Source organism: Poromitra crassiceps, assembly GCF_964638095.1.
Source record: "Poromitra crassiceps genome assembly, chromosome: 4".
In the NCBI taxonomy this organism is placed as follows: domain Eukaryota; kingdom Metazoa; phylum Chordata; class Actinopteri; order Beryciformes; family Melamphaidae; genus Poromitra; species Poromitra crassiceps.
The window spans coordinates 36746145-36768719 of record NC_139626.1 but is presented as its reverse complement, the minus strand read 5'-3'; the positions used below and the strand labels follow the sequence as shown (position 1 = coordinate 36768719).

The window sequence follows — 22575 nt, the reverse complement described above, 5'->3', positions numbered from 1 at the left end:
CGTCATCGGTGCAAGTTTATATTTTCATCTACAGCACAATATTAACATTCATTAACAATCTTAGCTTGGCTTTAATTTTTTGTATACAAAAAATTGCAGACTATTCTTGCAATAGCTATCTGAAGTTACTCTAAGCAACGCAGCAAGCAATAATAAGTCCTATGTAACCAATGATACAAAATACATTCTTTTATTCATTCATCATTGTAAATACACAAAACAAATCAGTGAAAAGTATTCACACAAACAATATTTAAAGGGATATAATTCTTGACACCATTTACACACCATTTACACAAACTATTTTGGAAATTAATGTGCTTGCCTTTCTTATTATGAAATATCCTCAAATGCATCCACTTTGTCATTTCAGTCAAAGCTATCTATGCCATTCCCCTTGCCTATACACAATGCACTAACCATGTGAACTATATTATTTTTTAATCTATCCCACTGTGTTCATCCTATCTCATCCTTTTACTCATCTCACCTAGATTATTTCGTTGTAACATTTAAAGGATTCATATTTTTATTATATGTACATGATATACATTGATTCTTAAATACATTTTAAATGTTTCCAATCTATTTACAATATAAGAGCTTATTGATATTGTTTTAAATGATTACAAAACAGGTGTACTTGGTGCTCTAAAAACAAATTAAAGCAAAAGGAGGCAGATGTGATATTGTCTTGACTATATGGTGAACAACTGCTAAAAGTGATATTGAGAAAATGAGCAGGCATTGCTTCACATCCAGTACAACACCAAACTGCACATTATTTCATGAGGAAGGTATGCAGTCATATTTGACAAATAAAATAAACATAATAAACAGGACTCTGTGCCATCAACAAAAGATTTCAATAGACCCTTCTCATGGGGGCCATTTTGTGTCAAAAAGGCAGGATAATCACAGGTGCAAGCAAAACACTAATGAGGGTTTCCATCTTCCATGATTGGAAGTTGGAAACCCTCATTAGTGTTTTGCTTGCACCTGTGTTTATCCTGCCTTTTTGACACAAAATGGCCCCCGTGAAAAGGGTCTATTGCAATGGTAATGGACAACAATGGTGTATAGAGCGTTTTGCAATTCGAATGAATATTCTCAAGTCTCCATTTGCACCAGCTGTAAATGGAAAGAATTGCACCTCCATTGTATCCTTGAATCCCGTTCATATGGTCCCACTGCAGTATACGTGGACGTGATTTGGATAAAAAGCAGAACCACGCTCAGCCTGATATCGGCCTTGTATCAGAACCAGAGTGCTGACTGTAACTCTACCTAAAAGTGAACAGTTTCATCCACACAACTGCCTCCCAACAGATCACAGCTGTATCTGAAACTTCAAAAGAGATTTCCACAATGGACACAATACTTCATCTCTCTTTATGTGGCTACAGACTTGGGTGAGGAGCTAATGTCCCAAATGAAACACATCATTCTATTGTAATTGTTCATTCATTCTTTGGTACAAAAGCGTTATGTGTTGCATTAACGCCGCGGGATGCTAATGCATAAGTCACGGTCTGTAGTGTGTACAAACAAACAATGCATTGTTACTTGCTATGAATGTGTTAATGTGCAGCGATAGGTTATTTTGAATTCTTCAAGAGATTACACAGCAAAACGCCAGGAAAATATTGAGAACATGACGTGTGCTTGTCAGGAATTCAAGAGCTGAAATGATGACACATCTTTTACTATTTTGACTGTGATTTGGTCATTTTCCTGAACAATCAATGTTTTTGTTGGCTTGAATAATGTATAGTATGGCTTCTCTTTATATACGTAGGTATATCTGTTTTATTGAGCGTACTCATAAGATGAAGGTTTGCTCTGTCTGTCACCTCGATGTGGAAAAGGTCCACACCAAACACTGGGTCTGCTAACTAACTTTGTGGCTCCCTGAATGTTCTGAGAATAAAAAAGAAGTTGGGAGAGTGATATCTCTGATAACACACTATAAATGCAATCATCACAGACAGCCGTGAGGTGTGTGCGTGTGTTTGTGTGTGTGTGTGTGTGTGTGTGTGTGTGTGTGTGTGTGTGTGTGTGCGCGTGCGTGCAGGCATGCGTGCGTTCACATGTGTGTGTGTGTGTGTGTGTGTGTGTGTATGTGTGTGTGTGCGCGCGCACGTGTGCGTAGGTGGGTGGGGGGGGGTGGACTGCTCACAGCAAACATGTTAAAGCATTTCCTCTTCCCTCGTTTTGCTGAATAGCGAGCTTGAACCAGCATACTGGTAGAGTCCATTCTGTCTCTTGTTAGTCTCTGTCTTTTACTCCTTTTCAATACAGCCACAACCCATCGTTTAAAAAGCTTTCCCTGGCAGACGAAGACGGAGGCCTCTGCGCGCGCCGACAGCAGCTGCCTCGCCTTCAGATCTTCTGGCACATGTGGAGCCTGGACTTGGAGGAGGAGGTGGCGTCTTTCCACACCTTGCAGGAGAGGCCCTTGGCGCAGTCACAGCGCTGGAAGATCTCCAGGCCGTGAGCGCCCTTCTTCCTCTGCTTGGTGCACACCTCTCCCTGCCTCAGCACCGGCTTGCAGATCTTGGTCCAGAAGTGGCGGGCACAGCAGTAGCCCTCAGAGCAGTCCGATGAGCGCAGGCAGGGGTCGCCCTCATGGCCTGCCGGGGGGGAAGAGAAGGAACAGTGGTGATCAGAGGTGAACTGGTTCACAAAACGGAGTAAACAATGGTAGAGCGCTCCATAGGGCAGTGGTTCTCAAAGTGGGGTCCGTGTACCCCCAGGGATCCTTGAGGGGGTTCCAGGGGTCCCCAGCAAAAACGGGAATCATTTATTTTCACTGTACTTCCATCGATAAGTAACACAATGACTATTTTGGTCATGGGTTTCATACGCTTTCTGTAATAAAAGCAAAGATCTTATCAGATGGGGGTCCATGGTCTAATTTGTGTCAGTTTAGGGGTCCTTGATGTGACAAAGTTTGAGAACCACTGCCACAGGGTATGTCAAGTCTGTAGGCTGCAACTCTCCACACGACTCAGAGGAACAGAACCAAATGTCTCATCAGTGAAAGTTAAAAGGCCTGCATGAAACTATAAATCATCCAGCATCTTGCAGCTGAGTGTAGACTGCTTTAGTGAACTGGAGCAAAGGAAATGTACAATCATTGTTCATTACGCTGTTATGTCTTCCATATGAATAAGTTCATCCAAGCCTTTCTTCTCGTTTCAACTCAAATTGCATTATGTGGCCATGTTAGTGATCTAGAAATGTATTAAGCCCTCTGTAAAACTCCCAGCAAACAATTTCCTGATTTATTAACCAAATTATCCCATTTGGTCGGAACCTGATATTCCTGGCAGGAGGGTCGGACTGCGCTTTCAAATGTGTAATTAGTACAACAAATATTTGTTGGGACTGTTATTTTCGTTTTCAGTGAAACACTCTTGAATGTGCCTTGCCTCTTGCCAGAGGCTGCTTCGTCATGCAGACCAGGCATTCTCTCTCCCTGACAAAGAGCGTTGCTTGATTAGCCGCTTCAGTATGAAGTTGCAGCCATCGGCGGTGTGGGCTGCTAAGCCTCACTGCGTCTTCAGTGCCTTAACACCAACCACTCTAATGGATGGATTTTCCTCCAGCCCTTATAATGCAATAACATCTCGAGGAGAGGGAGTCGAGCACACAAATAAAAGTAAATGTCTTTACTTAAAATGACTATTTATAGCAATTTTATGGTGACTCTGCCATTTTCATACTGATTTCAGTGTTGTCTTGCGAGTGCATTCACAGTTCAGCCATTTAAGTGTCTCGTTAAAGTTTAACGTATATTTGCTTTATGGACAGGCCTTTACATTCACTTGAGTCAGGTGAAACGGGTGCCAAGCGGGGGGCTCGCTGAGTTATTAGCATGTATATCGCGCCAAACCTACATTCTGTGGTTTTCACTTGTGTATCACACAACGTGTACTGTCAATGAAAGTGTTTGTATGGCTGTTTTATGTAGGTGCAGAAACAGCGGGGGCATTGTGGTTTCTTCTCGAGTCCCGTGGTTTCTTCTCGAGTCCCCCCATGCAGTGCCTTGGGCTCAGAGACACTGATATATGAGCAGTGGGGTAATTATCGACATAGTTTGTGGACTGGCGTGGCGTCGCCCATTACCTCTGTACCAAACGCAGACAGAGGATCACAGAATGCTGGGATTCAACCCTTCACATCAGGTTCAGTCAGGAAGACATGAGGAACTGAGAAAAGACGGTGTTTGGGCATCCGGGTAGTGTAGCGGTAGATTCCCTGCCTACCATCACAAGGGTCGCGGGTTCATTCAATTGGCTGTGTCTGCGGGTGCGAAGCCGGATTAGGGGTATGTGTCCTGGTCGCTGCACTAGTGCCTCCTCTGGTCGGCCAGGGCGCCTGTTCAGGGCGGAAGGGAACTGGTGGAAATAGCGTGATCCTCCCACGTGCTACAGTACGTCCTGCCGGTGAAGCTTCCCGCTGTCAGGTGAAAAGAGGCGGCTGGCAACTGCGCATGTGTCGGAGGAAGCATGGTGCTAGTCTACGGCTCTCCCCAGATCGGCAGAGGGTGGAGCAGCGACCAGGGGAAATTGGCCAAGTACAAATGGGGGGGAAATCAGAAAAACAAATACATTTTTTTTAAAGAAAATGTGTTTACGAGTCCAAAGGAGATGGCTGGCTCTCCAGCAGTCAAATCTTACCTTTCAGAGAATGCTTAGCGTGTGCTTTCGTGCTCTTCCTCCAGCTGTGCTCCTTGGTGGAGAGTTTGTTGTGTTCATCTAACGCTGAGATGTGAGGTGACAGCACACTCTCAGAGATTGGGACGCAAATATCTGGAGATGGAGGAAACAGAAGAATGTGTTAAAAAGATCATACATCGCAGTGAAGACGGCCCAGCTTCTCACACAACCCCAGAAGACCCTATTCAACCTCATGGTCAGAAGACCCCATTCAACCTCATGGTCAGAATACCCCATTCAACCTCATGGTCAGAATACCCCATTCAACCTCATGATCAGCCTGCCAGCTAAAGGAAAGGCTTGATGTTGTAAGAGGCCTGTCTTGGTGATCGCTAACGGCGAATGTTCTAGTAATCAAGACTTTAGCCACAGCCTCCTATTAGCAATTTGTCAGCTATGGCAAGTCAATAGAGAAGATGTATTTCCCCCCCCTGCAATTCACACACCAGCCATTAGGCTCAGTTTGATAAATGGGTAAAAAGAAAATCATTAAGCAATGCAACTGTTTAGAAAGAGTTGTGTTTGAGTTCTGCACAGCTTCGACTCCACATACGAACACAGTTCATTGCTCAAACAACAAGCCAAAACAGGGCCGTTGATTCCTGACCTCTGGGCGTCAATTTAATACAGTCCAACTATATAGCTCGAGATTATAAGCTCTGTCTCAAAGCATGTGTTCGGCATTATTTAAATGTAATGGCCCAGATCTCTGGGTTAGATACTGTGGTACTATGCGGTCAGCGGACCTGAACCATTTTTTACTATTTCCAGCATGTCTCCATATGACAGGAAATTAAACTGCTGAATGGAACCCTGCAGTCACAATGGGCTGTAATTGGCGTGCATTACGACTGTGTACGTACAGTTGCTGCAGCGGTTGCCGGGACAGCACATGGCATCTCTGTGGCAGCGCTTCTTCCTCCTGCGGCACGTCAGGCAGCGGGACGGGGACTGTTGTGGGCTGTGGCAGTAGCTGCCCACGCTGCACTCCTTGTCGTTGCTGCATGGATACACCTGTGGAGGGAGGAGACAGGCCGCGTGGGCGTTTACTCGGTTTTGCAGGCTATGAAAAATCACTGCACAATGCACACGCAGATTGTAAGAGGTGCAGTAAAAGTGGGAAAAACGTACCCTAAAACGTAATACGTAATTACGTAATTGTACTGATGAGTATCAGGAGCACTATGTGTGATGTCATCAACAAGCAAAAAAAAAAAGAAAATAATAAATATCTCATAATCACATCTTCAAAATCATATCCTATTACTGGCTCTCTTGTATGACTGGGACTGGGGGTTTTCCTCCTGCATCCACAATGTAGACCAAACTGTACCATATCAAATATTTTTTTCTCCCTTTTTCTTGACATTGATGTGAAAGATTATGATAAGTTATGTTCAGCTGTTGTTTTAGCTTTGCTTTTGTTTTGTTTTTGTCCCTCAACCACAGATTTTTCTCCCATTTGCTCCACAATTGTCCTTGGCCAAATCCCCCTGCTGTCGTGGCCATGGCTCCACCCCCTCTGCTGATCTGGGGAGAGTTGTAGACTAGCACATGCTCCCTCTGATACATGTGCAGTCGCCAGCCGCTTCTTTTTGCCTGACAGCGAGGAGTTTCACCAGCAGGATGTAGCGCTCCCTCCCCGAACAGGCGCCCTGACCAACCAGAGGAGGCGCTAGTGCAGCAACCAGGACTCATACCCCACCGGCTACCCTTTGCTTTTGGTATTTGACTAGTGGATGTGACACTGTGGTTCATTCCAGGTTAACTAAGCAACTTAGCAACCCCATTACCCACAACTATCAGTTTCCTAATTCTGTTATAAAATTCAAGTATAATGGTTACCAGACATTACCAAACGCATTTCTGTTCCACTTAGTCAAATAAATCAAATTTTTCGACTCTGTTCAAACCAACCGATATTGAAATCGCATAGCCTACAGTAACTAGATTAACAATATTTGGGTTGTGTTCCCTCCGTCCGAAGCAGAATTAGTGTTTCCAGCAGTGGAAAACATGTTACAGAGGGACAAACATGATTCTCACTGGAATGGGAAACATTTTCAGGTCCTAAACAATGGAGGCATTGGCATTTCCCCAACAAACAAAACACCAGTCAGATTCTCTCAATTGAGAAAGCGCTCAGAGGCCTAATTAGTCCACAGAAATTAGTAATTAGTTACTCATACTCCTCTAGATTTGGCTAGCGTGGTGTCTCACTGTTCCTTGTTGGCAATTTGGCATTTGGGTTCTTGTTTGACTGGGGTTTGGTTTGGACACGTTTTTTATTGTCCAGCAAAACAATAAGGGCATCATGATAACAATGTAACTAGGATCATTCAAGTTTGATGAACGCATAAAAGTAAGTGGACTGAGATGACCGGGGTAGCGAGACCACCCCTTTTCTATAAACACAGCACCCACTGTCCACAGCAGCTAGGAGTGCAATCAAAGCCAAACTGACTTTTTCCATAACAAGCGCGTACAACAATGGGAAATATTACTGGAACCGCTGTCATAATGTAATCCCTTTCACATGGAAGCCTTGTCGCCGTTGGACTTGGAGGGCGAGCAAAGGAAGTTTGAAAGATGTTGTATCACAAATCAAACGAGCTCCTCAGACAAATGAAATAATGTCACGAATCCTACTGAACTCATCAAGGGGGGAAAAAGGCATTTTGAACAGATGCAAGCTTGCAAGGAAGCATCAATATTTTGGAGAGGCTCCATTGGGCGAGACCGGGCGAGACACAATAACGGAAGTGGGCGAGACACAATAGGCCTCGGAAGTCTTAACACCGCAGATGGGAATGCTTTCAGTTTGACTTTAGGATGTTGCTCCTGCGTGGGATAGACTCAGCTGTCAGACGGCTGCTACAACACAACACCTACGCAAAATATGCAAATCAGTGCGATGACAGGGCAACTGAGGAATCTGACTGTGTAAGTTGTCCAGTGTAGATTGACATTAGAACAACATGTTTGGTTGGCATCACCGACACCACCACCACCACCACTGCCGCCGCCGCAACCACATTTAGCCGGTACTGTACTGACAGATGTGATTTAGTGTGGCTTACCACTGACAAACACGGAACAATAAACATATGAATGGATATGAAAGAAAGTTCAAATCAGAGTCAAATCGTTACAGCCACAATAAACGGCCAACTCCGTTCGGGGCTATAAGGTCAACAGGGACGGTCTGCAATACCCAGAACAGGCATCACTCCAGAAGCGAATGTGCACCACATGTTTAAATCAACCCTCAAAAATATCAGTATCTGAGGGCATTAAAAGTTGTTATTCAATATGCTTGTGTTTGAGAAAGTGAACAAGATTAGACGCATTGGATGGAGAGTAAGTCGTATTGACTTTGTCACATTGAAAACACATGGAGCCAATGATACAGCCATGGACAAACAAGGACAAATATTAAATGGATACTCCTCCATCATTATGACAGACCCCCCGTGATGCACATGCTAAATCTATTAATGAATGTAATCAAGTGTTGATGGGTAAAAAAAAAAGTCTTAATTACTATTATATTGAGAAATGTTCTCTGGGTAACATTTTACAATAAGGGTCACTAAATTAACAGTTACTTAATGCTTAATAAGCATTGATAAGCATTAGTAAGCATGAACTAACCCTTAGTTAATGTGTATTAACTCTAACCCTAACCATTAACTACCATAACCCTAATCCTAACATGAACTAGCCCTAAACTATTAAATAATACCTAGTTAACATGAGCACCATTAGTAAATGATTACTACATATTAGTTAACTGTTAATTAATGGTTAGGTAATGCTTATTAGGCACTAATTAAACCCTTAATGTAGTGACCCTTATTGTATGTGTTACCCTTCTCTGAATGGTCAAAAAGATTCCCCGATCTCACGGCCTATTTCAAAACTGCATTTCTCTTTCTGTGTCAATTACCTATTTACAGTGATTTGTACATTGCCATTTTCAATTAAGCGCCGCTGAGGGAAGAAAATATGCTGCGCTAAGCTCACCGCGATCTGACGAGAAGTTCAAGAAAGTGCAGCGGGAGTTTTTCCCCCCCTGACGTGATAAACGGGCTGCTAAATATGAAGACGAATGGCTTATGTGCGGCAGTACTTCACACTACCTGCTCTGATTCCTATCGGAGTGTCTGGCCAGCAGTCTTGGATTGATTACAGTGTATGGTACATATGGGGGAGAGGCAGCGGGGGGGAGAGAGGCGGCGAGGGGGGGGGGGGGGGGGGGGAGAGGAAGGGGGCTCACCTCTTCCATCACAGCTCAAACCACAAGACAGCCCTTTGAAACCCAATGATACAAGGCCCGAGCCCCAATCGCGGCCGATAATCTCGCCTTATCTCGCCGTGTTTTAAAACGCCTCATTCACAACTTCTGAGGGATGGGGTTTCGTTTGCATGCGTCTCATTCATCTCCCGTCTTCGGCCCACTTTAGCGGCCACTTTTTTTTCTTCTGTCGCTCCCTTATTTTTTCCCCCCCAGACAGTCTTCTCACATAAAAGCGTGGCCTGGTATCCTGTGGAGGAAGTGGGCTGAGAGCCGTGTACTCGGCAGAACCCTCTCGGCATGCTGGTGAGACGATAAAGGCAGAGACAGACGGCGGAGGCATGAGGGACGTCCCGGGCCCTGTCTCGTGCTGCTCTCGTGCTGGTAAAGCTCCGCGGGCTTTGAAGACGCACCTCGAAATGTGCGGGAGCGACAATCTACAAGGGCTTTTGAACCTTCCCCACTTCCCCTATTTACATCTTTAGAGTCATGCCGCAAAGCACTGATATAATATGATGCGACTGCACTGTGACACAAGAGGTGTTGTGTGCTCAGTTTCTGTGGACAGAATGTTGCAAGAAAGGAGATTGATACATTTGACATGTAATAAAATGTAACAAACCTGATTAAGTCTGCTTTCAGCTACCAACATACAGATAAACGCAGGTCTATAAAAAGTATTTCATATTGTCTCTATTAACAGAAATCTTTGAGTGTCACACACACACACACACACACACACACACACACACGTGCGCACAGATGCACTCGTGCACATACACACATGCAGACACACGTACACACTTTTTGGAGCTTATGTCGTGATTGCACTTGACCTTCACAGATGAAGCCAGTAACCTGAAACTGTGAATGGGGTTAATGAGTGGCCGGGGCCTTACAGAGTCAAATAAACTATGTCACTGAGCAAACAAACCTCATGAGCCCTGAAAGCACAGACAGCCGCTATCAGATAACATAGGATGGCAGCGCACAAGACATACGCACAAAACATTTCTGCAAACACGACTTGGCTTCTTTCATCACTCAAAACACATGTGTTTATGCGTATGTCTCTTTGAGGGGCTAGACTCCAAAGTCTCCCAACATCTAGACCGCTCTTAACTTAAGTATACACGCCAAACTGCTCTTATTTCTCTTAACTTAAGTATACACGCCAAACTGCTCTTATTTCTCTTAACTTAAGTATACACGCCAAACTGCTCTTATTTCGCCGATCCTTCTGCCCTGCTTGGAACAGAGTCACCATAAATGACACCTCTCTAAGCTCTTGCTCTACACGCCTGTGATCTAGAAGGTGTAACCCTGCTCTACACGCCGGTGATCTAGAAGGTGTAACCCTGTGGAAGAAGGCCTGTCTGGGTCTCCTCTCTCATTAACAAGTCCAATTAAAAGGAGGTGAGCCGGGGTCCCTAATTGGCTCCAACATGGGGGCCCTCACAGCCCCCGAGGGACCCGCTGACGGGACGGGCCACCGGACAGGAGACCCGCAGCTGAAGAGCGAAGCAAGGCGCTAACAAGCGGCCACACCTCTGCCTGCCTCCTCTCTCCCTCTCAGCTCATTAGCATCACTGAGCAGCCAGTGAAGGTAGCAGGGGGGGAGGAAGAGGCTGAGAGAGAGAGAGAGAGAGGGAGACATAGCTTCTACTTTTACAGGCAGAGCCTTCTGAGATTTGCTTGTTAAAGTAATCTCTGTGTCGAATTATATAAAGCAACTAGTTAAGGCTGGCTGACCGGCTGTTGATGTTTAACAGACACGTAACTGCATGAGTGCCGCCACGCTGCCGCTTCCCTTGTGGGTTCAGAGGTTACAGTGGTGAGTGCTGCCTCCCCATACTATCCATTTCTGCTGGTTTCCTTCCAAGGAACCAGTGCCCACCCACGAGCGCCGGCTGTCAAGGTCTTAGGGCCCCCATTTCTGGTTTTGTCGGTTTTACCCCAGTCAGTGTGATGTGAAAGGGTGAGGGCGATCGGGAAAACACTCAGCAGCTTGCCTTAATTGAAGTGACTGAATCACGAGGCGTAGCCAAAACCTGAGCCCCGCTTTGTGTGCGATGAGTGTAACTCTTATCGCCAACGGGAACAACGCGAGCGCACCGCTTTCGTCAACAGCCCCAGGAAATACGAGCACATTAGGCTGTCACATGCTTCCTATACCGATGGCTTTGACCCGCGTTTCTAATCTGACAGATGAACCACCAAATTACACCCTGCGTTCCCTGCTGCCATGGCTCGTCTCCACTGGCTGGACTCTCTGCCTCGATAATTTGCTACTTTTGAAAGCAAGCCAGCATGGGGCAATTCATTGGGAGCTTGTTTTGTACTCTTCCACATATTCTTTAATGTTGGGAGGTTTTCAGGCCCACAAACAGCTGCCCGATGCCATATAAAAGTCGACCCCCTTCTTGTGTTTGGCTGGGGGGAATGGAGAGTGGTTATAATATGAAAAATGTAGGGAAAGTAAAAAAAAAAAAAAAAAAAAGTGTATTGTGATGAAGGAGACGCTCACTCATACTCAAACTGTAAAGGGTGAGCAATGCAATCGCTCATGTCCTGAACCACTGAGTACAGCGAAGAGGTGTGATAATCTGCCAACTATTCCTCACAAATGGCAGTGAACTCAACATCGTGACATATTGACCATAAATCTACTAACTGGCAAACAAGTCAGAGGAGATATTAAGGGGTTGTGGATTCCCATTCCAACCTTACATCCAATCTACCCAATCAGCGTTAATCCCCTCCATGCGGGCGGATAACATGCGGGCCTAATGTGAACTATAGAAAGAAAAGATCTAAGTGATGTTTCAGGCTATTTTTCTCTGTGTTTACACACAATACAGTATCCCATTGTCTTAACTCAACCACTCAAACCGCTATTTTATGCATTGTAAGATAATCACAGCCGCATGCTGATTGTAACTCAGTATCCTTGTGATCGCTACTAAATTGTTACAAATCTTCGCCACGCTTCGTCCATTAAAGCTATTAAAGAGGCCAGTGGTGTTATTTTTGATTTATTCTGCTCATAAATGACCACTCTATTAAGGGAGGCAGAAGGTCAGTGGAGTTTGCTTGCCAGGCTCCAACCACATATCTGGCCAAGGGTGAGCTGCGGCTGTTACTTCACAACTCTGGAAAACCCTTTGGCAGCCAGAACGCAGACACACGCACACCCTCCTGCTGCCATAGAAGCTATTAGCCATCTTCATTTGGACACGCAGCTAAATATACCATGGCACTTTACTTACATAACAGTATGGTGGTCTCTGCACACACATATTGTATCCCCTCAGTCCACTCTTCCAAACCACTCAAGATTATTGCAATGGCAAGGATGTAAGCAGGCGTTTAAACTGAGGTCTGGCAGCGGTGCTTTTGGGGTTGGATCTCCATACTCCCGCAGAGGAGGAAAAAAGTGGCTTTTTCATAATCTCCGAGCTGTCTGAGCAGGATGTCAGAGCGTTGACCTCAGCACTATGCTGCAGACACATCCAACAAGTGACAGTCCGGAGACAAACGCAGACATACGTTAATGCTACACATTGAGGCCATCAGGCATTTGATATCACTCACTTTGATTGATTGAAAAAGACAGGCAGCGAGAGAGAGAGAGAGAGAGAGAGAGAGAGAAAGAGAATCAGCTGTTTCTGTGACCAGAAGTACAGACTGTGCATGCCGTACGTGGGGCAAGATGTGATGGAGATGTGGCAGTGCCATCTGCTGCTCAAAAGGACACCATGGCCCACGTAACAACTGAGAGCTAAACATACATAAATGAGTAATTAAAACTTATTTTATATCAACACAAGTGGGTGTAGGCCTGTCCAGTCTAGTTAATTTATATTTGTTTATGCTACTTGTTTGATATGCTTTCCAATACCTATATCCACAACAAGCAAAAGATAATACAATAAAACATCCGCTTCTGAGAAATTATTTTGTCTGAAGAAGTTCTATAAGTTGGCTATATAGGCAAAGTTCGCCTATATAGCCAACAATAAATATTCACAGGTCTGATTCCTCATCATGTACAATCACTCATAATGTTCACAACTTTTTTTTTAATGTTTGGCAAAATCAAGACTGCCAATTTTTCCTTTAACATGTTTGATCCCATCCTTTGCTGCCAAACTAATACCGCACTTTGTTGAAACAGCAGGAATTGATAACTCTTTGAGTGGGTATTAAGTGGTCGGTAAGAGTATCCCTCAGCGGCCCCACAGTAAGACTCTCATAATCCCAGCAAGCGTCTGGACCACTTTAATGACACTGAACCAGACAGAAAATTACCCCAAGTGTTAACTTTTTCTCACATTTCTGCTGGCATTAATGATTTACTGTGCAAGTGCGCAGCACCCAACTGTGGCGTCAGGTCTGAAAGGCAATTAGGGTTTATGAGGGGTCCAATCCCCGCAATTTCCAATAACGATTCACACGTGAGAAAGCTTTTTTTTAATGGCATAGGGCTACTTCAATCGCTTATTTGGAGACGCTATCACACAAATACGCACGCGTAGTTGCATCCATGACACAACCGTACAACAGCTCAATCGTCCTATCACAATGATTTACAACTGAATTGGTAGATTATTGGTAGCCTAAGTATTACACTTATAACTAATTATTCAATTAATCCAAATCCCCGAAAGAAAAAAGCGAGGACAAATTTACTGAGGCTGTGCGTAATTGCGCATTGGAATTGCAATATCAATTTGTAATTCCTGATAGGCTAAATGTGAATAATTTGAAATTACCTGGATGTTATATTTCTTAGTGATCCCGCTGTGGAGGGTGGCGGAGCGGTTTGTAGCAGGCGTGGGTGTCTCTTCCAACAGAGCCGGCTTGATGGAGTTCGCCTTTGACCGCGCTTCTGATGCCTGGGATGTCCCCATCCTCAACGTAGCGACTAGAAACACCAGAACACACCATCTATTCCAAGTAAGGACGAGCATCCTTCCGAGAAAAAAGTTGAAATGCCAAAGGAAAAGAGGCAACTTAAATAGAAATGAACAACCTGAACTTTGCGCGAACTTTTTACGCGCCGCAAAAATGAACCTTCTCACTGATTTGTGTGCGCTCTTGCACTGTCCATGCGCTATAACTGGACGGTCTGCAGTGCAAAAAGTAATGTGGGGCCCAACTTTTTGCCCTGTAAATTAGATACTCAGACGAATGCCTGCCATCGACACACACATGTCACCTATCTGGAAAACACCGATAGCTCAGTCTAGGGAGGGGAAAAATTGATGAGCTGAATCTCTTAAAATGCTGATGCTGTCAAGGTCAGAGCGAAACTTGACAAGAGCTTTCCACTCTGTCTGGCTGTGAGTGAGTGCTTAGTCCTGCAGCCTGCTATTTTATGATCTCGGATACTTTCTTTTTATAGGATTCTAATGGCTTTGCTTCCTCCGCCCCCATTCACAACTGACAAAGAATGAAACTGATCTGTGTGCGGCACTGCTGCTCAAGCATTGTCGTCTCGACACCGGCACCAGGAGCCCCGTTGGGAAAAACCTATAAAATTATACACTGTGTATTTTAACTGAGCGCTTGACCCTTTTTACTGCGAGGCGGTTGGGCGCGTAGGAAATGAAAGAAATCGGGGGACTGGGGGCTACACTAAAGAGGGTTTGTCAGTAACGTGGAACGTTTGACACAATCACGCGTAAATCGTAAATTAACCCTTTTTAAATTTGAGTTATTTGAGGAAATTACCCATGCGTAAAAACAGCCAACAAATTCTAACATGTAACTTCCAAATCTAAACCCATCTGACAATATAACTCATGACAATAGCTTATAAATTAAAACGGTAACACTTTACAAAGTACCAATTTTACAGTAGTTACTAGGAAACTAATGAGAAACTAGTTAATGATTAGTTAATGATTAGCTAATGGCCTTTAACCATTAGTTGATCATTAGTTAATGAATCGTTAATGATTAGTTGGTCAGTTCCCGAGTTGAGTAGTTAATCATTAACTAATAGTTAACTAACTAATAGTTAATCATTAACTAATAGTTATTAGTTAATGATTAACTACTCAACTCAGGAACTGACCAATTAATCATTAATCATTAACTAATGACCAAATAATTATTAAAGGCCATTAGCTAATCATTAACTAATCATTTTCTCATTAGTTTCCTAGTAACTACTATAAGATTTGTGTACCTTATTGTAAAGTGTTACCGTTAAAAGGTATGTTTCAGACATGTTTCAGACGATACAGTATGTCATTCAAATGTTCCGACTGTCTTTATTATGAAGGTAGTGTGTGTAAACAAGCAGAAGGTGGTTTGGACTCCATTTAACCAGCATTCCAGTACATGGATAAAAAAATCTGATAACCATTGTTTTCCACTGGGGGAATTATGGCCTCCCTTATGATACAAGGAATGCCCATGGCGATAAAGTTAGTGATATAAGTAATATAGAGGCTCCTTTGTTTAATACATAGAGTCCCCATACATCAGGATAAGTTATATTCACGTTGGTTAGATAATACTTCTAGGAGTACAATGACCTCTTTGAGTGCCATACAGGTATAGCCTGTGATTATTGAAGTGTAACATACCTAAACACTGTCTGGAGATCATCTGGTGATGCATCTGTGGTAGCACTGGCAAAACATGTATGTATTCTATACATGCCCACATTCACTGACATGTAGGCTATGTAAAATGATTCGGTGGTATAGCTGCATATCTGTGCCTAATGCAAACATCTACCATGATCTTCTTCTTTGTGCATTAACCAGACACCATGTTTCTGGGTTGACTGTCTCTTATCTTCTTGTAACATGGAAAATATGATGCACTGAGGAACCACAAAAGCTTCCTTATCAATGTAAAAAATAAGCAGCCAGTCACCAAAACCAGCTTTCCCACAAGGTCTCTATGACTCTCTTGCAAATAATGCTTTAGTCTTCACACAAGTTGGAAGCATCTATTCAGGGCTGGAAGCCTGGCTGGGCTAGGATGAAACCAATATACCGGTAAAGGCTTCTGACCTCAAAGGCTATCCATCACAGGCTCCAATTCAAAGTGTCAAGTTCTTTTGTTGGAGACAATGGACAACCAACTGAACTGGGGAGTGGGAGGAAGTATTGGACTTGTTTGATGTAACTGTAGATGCTTAGAGGTGATACTATTTTAGCCACCTTTGTCACCTGAGTGCACATTGATTTACCCTCAAACACTGTCAGTCCAGTCACATTTTATCGTCTTTTAAAGAAATAAAACAAAAATCTTCCATTGTCATAAAAGTGAGCTGTTGGACATCAAGTTTCAGTCCCTTTCAGACAAAAATGAGGGAGAAGAAAAACATAACTTTTTCAGAAGTATCCCTTGCCTTGTGAAGATGTTCTTAATATGTTTCGTTACTGACTGAAAGATCATGTTCAAATAACCAACTGGAAGAAAAACAAACAATGGTTTACTGCATAAACTGTGCAACAGAACTATGATTTATTCCATAAAAGCCGGGCGATGCCCAGCTGGATTTTGTCAGTTTTATCTGCTTTTAGTTAAAGTCGCTAATGTTGCTGCATTAAACCGTTTTAAAAAGCCCCCCCATCCCCCCGAGGAGAGAGTGGCCCCGGGTAACCAGAAGACCAGATCAAGGCTGGCTGGCTGACTGGCTGTGTTGGGGTGTTTAATATTTCAAACACATTCATCACTATGATACATATTGTTATGCCAGGGGAAAAGAAGAGGCACTTAAAAATGACACTTACTGTTGAATCTTTGGAGGACAAAAAGCAGCATGGTGCTGGTGCGGTGCTGAGAGCTGTGGAGACGTCCGGAGGAACCACAGCAGATGAGACGTGACAGCTCCCAGAAACACATGATGAAGTATCCTGATGAAGTCAAGGTGATGTGAACGTTTTGGACAGCAACACTCCTGGAGCCTCAGATAAGGTTGTAGGCTACGTCTACTGTATCTAGTTTGTTAAGATGACTGTATGACTACTCCTATATCTGATGCTTTGGCACTTTCCCCCCCCGACACCACAGAATAACCCGGTGCCTTGAGGATGTCACAGGGTAGTGTCCAAAAAAAGGTGATCGTATTAAAAAGGCATGGGAGGAAACAGGTTTGAGTGCCCCTGACAGCGTGACTTGACAGGAACACATTGACGAGCACCTGGGGGCCGAGATCTGTGGCGTGATTGTTTTCCTGGCTCGCTCGCTTGGAAGGAGTTTACCTTGGCATTATCTCGCTCTCTGATATGCTATCATCACTGCCAGCCTCCATATGGTTAATCACATTTTGACCGCTATCTTGCCATGTTTAGTCACTCACAACACAAACGCTGCCGAGTCATAGATATTTAAAGATTCAAACCATCTGTAAAATAATATCCGAGAAAGTATCAATATCAATTCACCTGACAACAGAGAAAGCAAGCATTGTTGATTTGCAATCTGTTTTTGAGGGATGATTAAAGCCGTATCACAGCAGGTAACTCCCCTGACGCCAGACTGGATAACTCTGGCATCAGTCGGAGGTGACTCATAACTGGAAGAGGTCCACCTCAGTGGAATTATAGCAAGGTAAACGCTGGCAGAGCCAATCGTGACCCAGGTGGTCATCTGCCGGGTGCCAAAGCCTCACTGTAGAGTTCTCCGTTTCAGCCCGAGCCCGGGCTAATTGGTCGGGTCGGGTTGTGCCTGGGCTGCACCAAAAAAAATGTATGTGTGTATTTAGTAGGCTAGAGTAATGCTCTCTTTATTCTCTCTTCAATGCTTACACACACGCATGCATGCACACACACACACACACACAAAGGCAGACACACACGCACAGCTTATAGTTCTGTTTCAGCCCCAGCCCGACGGGACCTGACCCGGGCCGACAGGTTCGGGCCGACAATTTATGCTAATTGGTCGGGTCGGGTCGGGGTCGGGCTTCGACTTACTAGGGTCGGGTTGGGTTTGAATTTTCAGAGCCGTTGAGAACTCTACCTCACTGCACTGCTAACTGACAAACAGCCTCTTTCAATATGATATGACTTGGTTTGCTTTCATCTGATGCCTGTCTGCTGAGTTCACATACTGTGATATACAATAAAGCCCATGTGAAGCGCCTATAAGTAACACAGGTCAAAACAATGTATATAAGCCACAGGATGTGACATCCAGCATTCATGCTACATTGAGGAGAGCGGCCGGCTGCGGTTGTGAGCGGCCGACATGAACAGAGGGAGTGAGTGACAGAGCCTCTTTCATGCTGTCGTGAAGTCTAAGGCTCAACGTCACATTCAGATTCTGGGAATGGGGGGTTAAGCCATTGCGGTTTGATCCTTTGATGTAACCCATGATAGTGTAAACCTTGGTACCGTGGCGCATTGAAACTGGTTCTTATTAATGGATCACACAGTCCAGGACTGGTTTCGCCCTCCTGGTTGACCACCCGCAGCCACGCACCGATACAACACATCAGTGGGCCCACCCTGACTTCTGCCTTTGATTCGGGCTCGTTCACAAGCGGCCATGTTTATGTTCTGTGTAGAATATGGGGTTCCCCCCGACAAGACGTCTGTAAATCATGTGCCGTTGGTGCGGTGGTGGAGCTCAGTGAAACGCTGTCTTGCAGACTTTGATGTGAGTCATACAGAACATGCACATGGAGGCTACACCCACACAAGATGATAAACAAATGATCCAAGAGGCTGTGTCTGTCCCTCCCTCGGTAGATCTCTACCTCTGTGGCCGGCAGATGTGAGCTGGCGGTCTCATGGCATGGGTCATGCAACAGGTGGCTAACCATTTGTGTGACGGGCCAAGAGGAAACAGGTCCGATTCCAGCAAATGAAGCGTTTGGACATCCCCAGAAGAAGAAACACACATTCTGCAGAGTTGTTTTGAATTTAATTGCAGATGCGAACACTGTTTTTATTTCTATGACTGGAAGTCGCTAATGAAGGCTTTCCTGGAAAGGCGTTCTCGTTAAGAGCTGTGGAAAACAGCCTTTTGGTTTGCTCATTAGATTGGTTCATTTAGTCGTTTGTTTCTGTAAGATCCTAGATATGATCTATAATTAGTTATAATTTATTATAGATCTAAACTCTTAAGCAAAACAAGGCACAACCTATACTGAGACATTTCATATCCTCTACAGCAGTGGTTCCCAACTTCCCAACCTTTTTTGTCTTATGTACCCCTTGAGCTGTTTTGCCATGCCAATAGTACCCCCTCATTCATGCGTGTTGATGATTCTCCTGTTCTATTAAACTCATATTAAACGTTTAGTAGGCCTCTCTAACACATCTGGTTATTAAATGGAAATCATTTGAATGACTCCCCTTTAATACAATTCTGACGTTTTCATTTGGAAAAAGTCGTCCGTTTTACCAAGATGGTCTATTAAATGACTTGGAATATTGTTTTTATCATTTTGGAAATAAATAAATTGTAATCCCCAATCTTTCCAAGTACCCCCTATAAGCTGCTGAAGTACCCCTAGTTGGGAATCACTGCTATACAGAAGCACATAATAAAAGTGCTAACCAACCACTAATAGCCACTAATTAAGACATTTTGGTTTTAAAGCATCTTGTCCAAAACTTGACACACACCGTGGTATTGGTTGTGTTTTGGACAGATTGCCATTCTCAAATGCTTGGCACTACTGACCCCGCGCAGTCCAGCCCACCCCTATTCAAACACTGTGTAAATGGATTCATATGTATCCCCAGTTCAGTGGTGAGCTTCAATGGCACCGAATTCTGTAATCCTAAATTGTAATTCATACAAATAGTATAGTAAGTCTTCATATAGAGAGAAAAAAGTGCTGAAAAATGCTTACAGCAACAGCACTCCAACACATGGACGTATTTTTTCATCATTTCATTATGAATTCTCTCGTAATTTCCCTGCCATACACAGTGTATGTTCATCAGTCAGTGAATGAATGGATTACCTAACATACACTAGACTGGGATGGCTCTATTCACTCTTGTGGATGTTTATAGTAGCATTGTCCCAGTGGAGCGACAGCCATCGAATAACTTTCTCAGGAGTCAAATGAGTCATTGTTCCAGCTCTGCATGTCCATGTATTGAGTCTACATGCATGTCCTGCCGCTCTGATCCAGATCGTTAGCAACACCACTTTAATCAAAAGTGTACCGCTACTTTCACAACTCCCAATGCCTTTGAACTGCAACATTCCAGCAAGATGAACTGGAGGCTGGAGCGCCGGGGACGGCTCTGTTTAAAGAGGAGATGTTGCTCGCCAGATAATTGTTCCTATCCCCTCATTTCCCGGGAAGATGGATTAGGCCATTTCCGAAGAGTCGGGCCTTCAGTTGGGAACATGAATGCGCCCTGTTACTGCCTTTAAACTGACTCAGATTATTTAATCGATAACAGTGACCCTTCTCTGGCAGAATGCTGACCACATGAAAGCACGCAGGGTTCTGGCAAATCAAGGCCGCCGAAGGCCATCCCTGCCTCCTGCATCAAACGATGCCCTCTGCGCCTTTGGGCTGTGGGAAGTGGGGACACGACACACACAGAGAGCCACACTGTCACTGGTGCCGGTGCTATTTGAAGTCTTCCTTAAAGACGTGGTGGCCGCCCCGTCCTCCTGAAGTTTCACTATAGACAACCGATACGAGACGAAAGACGGCGTTGGTAGCGGCGCATTCCACCATCATGTCTCATGGGCAAATGCAAAGCTTTACAGAGACGTACACCTAAAGACACAGGTATCACACAGAACAATAGCACGCATACTTTTCGACTGGTGGGGATACTATAGGCTTTTGTTCATTCTTCGGTGGTCACAGACTCACAGCCAATGCGATATTGCACAGAAGGGGGAGGAGGCGAGGGGGGGGGGCATTAAATATAGTTGTCTATGCTTAGGTTGACATATTTGAGGAGAAAATTTCTGCCTGTGGTTCTGCCTAGCATGAACCATGAATAACAGGCACCAGGTACGTATTCCAGCCCAGTATGCGCTGGGGCCGGAGTCTGGCAGCTTGTGGCCGACTCTCCAAATGAGATTTATGATGTGCCTGACCAATATAGGCTATAAATACCATGTTCTCATGATAAACTGTGATTTTCCAAATATTCCATTGAATCAATATGGTAAACCAGAAAATTAGATAATACCATCTGCGGGATTTTTAATAGCATACTTAGAGCTCAGCAGCACATGGACAGCACAGATAAATGTAAGCTTAATTATTGTTGCGGAGGTCCCTGAGAGGAGTGTTGATTAGGTTTGACAGTAATAGTGTTTTAATTGAAGCCAGCCCCGGCCACATGCATATGTGACTAGCGGTATACATGCTATGTCTGGCTGACGCATGCACTCAGCAGTTTATTGTAAAGTGCTGTTTTAAAATGTCTGCAACAATTACGGCAGCACGCATTTCTCTAGTGTATAAAAGCGTAGAGGTTTCAGTCTGTGTCCAGAAACAGTCTTTTAAAGGTTTGGAGGTACTGTGGCCAATAGCTGTTTCAGCAGTCCGTCCACTTAATGTATTCCACAGAAGAAGAGGAAAACAGTGTGTTGTACAGATGCTATAAAACTAAGACCTACCCAGGGTTGAAAAGCAACTGAGTACTTTCACTCAGATACTTTGGGACAATTTTGATGTATGATTTGTATTGATTTTTTCTATTTATATTTTAACTGTAACACCACATTTTCAAGCCAATATCATACATTTTACTCTCTGTAAAACGTTATTTATTATGTTTACTAACATTATAATTATTGTGGTGACTGTTAACTTTGCTTTCTACATAGCCTAATTGTTGTATATTTATTGTGTGATATTCTGGTGTAATTTAGCCTCCTGGCCACTAATTGTCTATAAGGAATCACAACAATCCAATCTGTTCACTCCTCTTTCCAGCCACGCCCTGAGAAGACCCAGTGTGGGTCGAATCCGGTCAGCATTCTGCTTTCGGTGATATTTTTTAACTTTGATATGAACTAACCAATAAAGGCATTTTAACTACATCCTTGACTCAGTGCGAGTGTGCCTGAAGTAAGCCCAGAGGCTTCTTTTTGTTTGCAGTTATTTATTACTTTTAATTTAAAAAAAGTAATAAAAAATAAAAAATAAACCTGATGATTTGTGAAAGAATATGACAACTTCATAAAAGTGAAGTATGCTTTGTTTGTACTTCGACAGACAGGCAGGCAGGCAGACAGACAGACAGACAGACAGACAGGCAGGCAGGCAGGCAGACAGACAGACAGGCAGACAGGCAGGCAGGCAGACAGACACACAGGCAGGCAGGCAGACAGGCAGGCAGGCAGGCAGGCAGACAGACAGACAGACAGACAGGCAGGCAGGCAGGCAGGCAGACAGACAGACGGACAGACAGATCAAATAGCCTATACTGAAATACTAAATATAATTCATCAATCACAAGCAATAACGTTGATTCCCCCCGAGATGATGAGTGATTTGATGTTACATAAACAAAGAGCAGATAAAGATGTACCACCCAGTTCACGTCCTCTGAGAAATTCCCTTCACAATGCCATCATGTAATCAAT

General features: G+C 44.0%; 1 protein-coding gene across 1 annotated transcript; it reads right to left on the bottom strand.

The window, feature by feature from the left end:
* Nucleotides 1-1013: 1013 nt before the first annotated feature.
* dkk2 (dickkopf WNT signaling pathway inhibitor 2) lies at nt 1014-13994 on the bottom strand (the record flags this gene model as incomplete). The annotated part of the gene is made up of 4 exons (XM_083634587.1): nt 1014-2633; nt 4686-4817; nt 5588-5738; nt 13797-13994. The coding sequence occupies 4 exons, from the start codon at nt 13992-13994 to the stop codon at nt 2383-2385; spliced, it is 732 nt and encodes a 243-aa protein (XP_083490713.1). The 3' UTR covers nt 1014-2382.
* Between the last annotated feature and the right edge of the window lie 8581 nt (nt 13995-22575).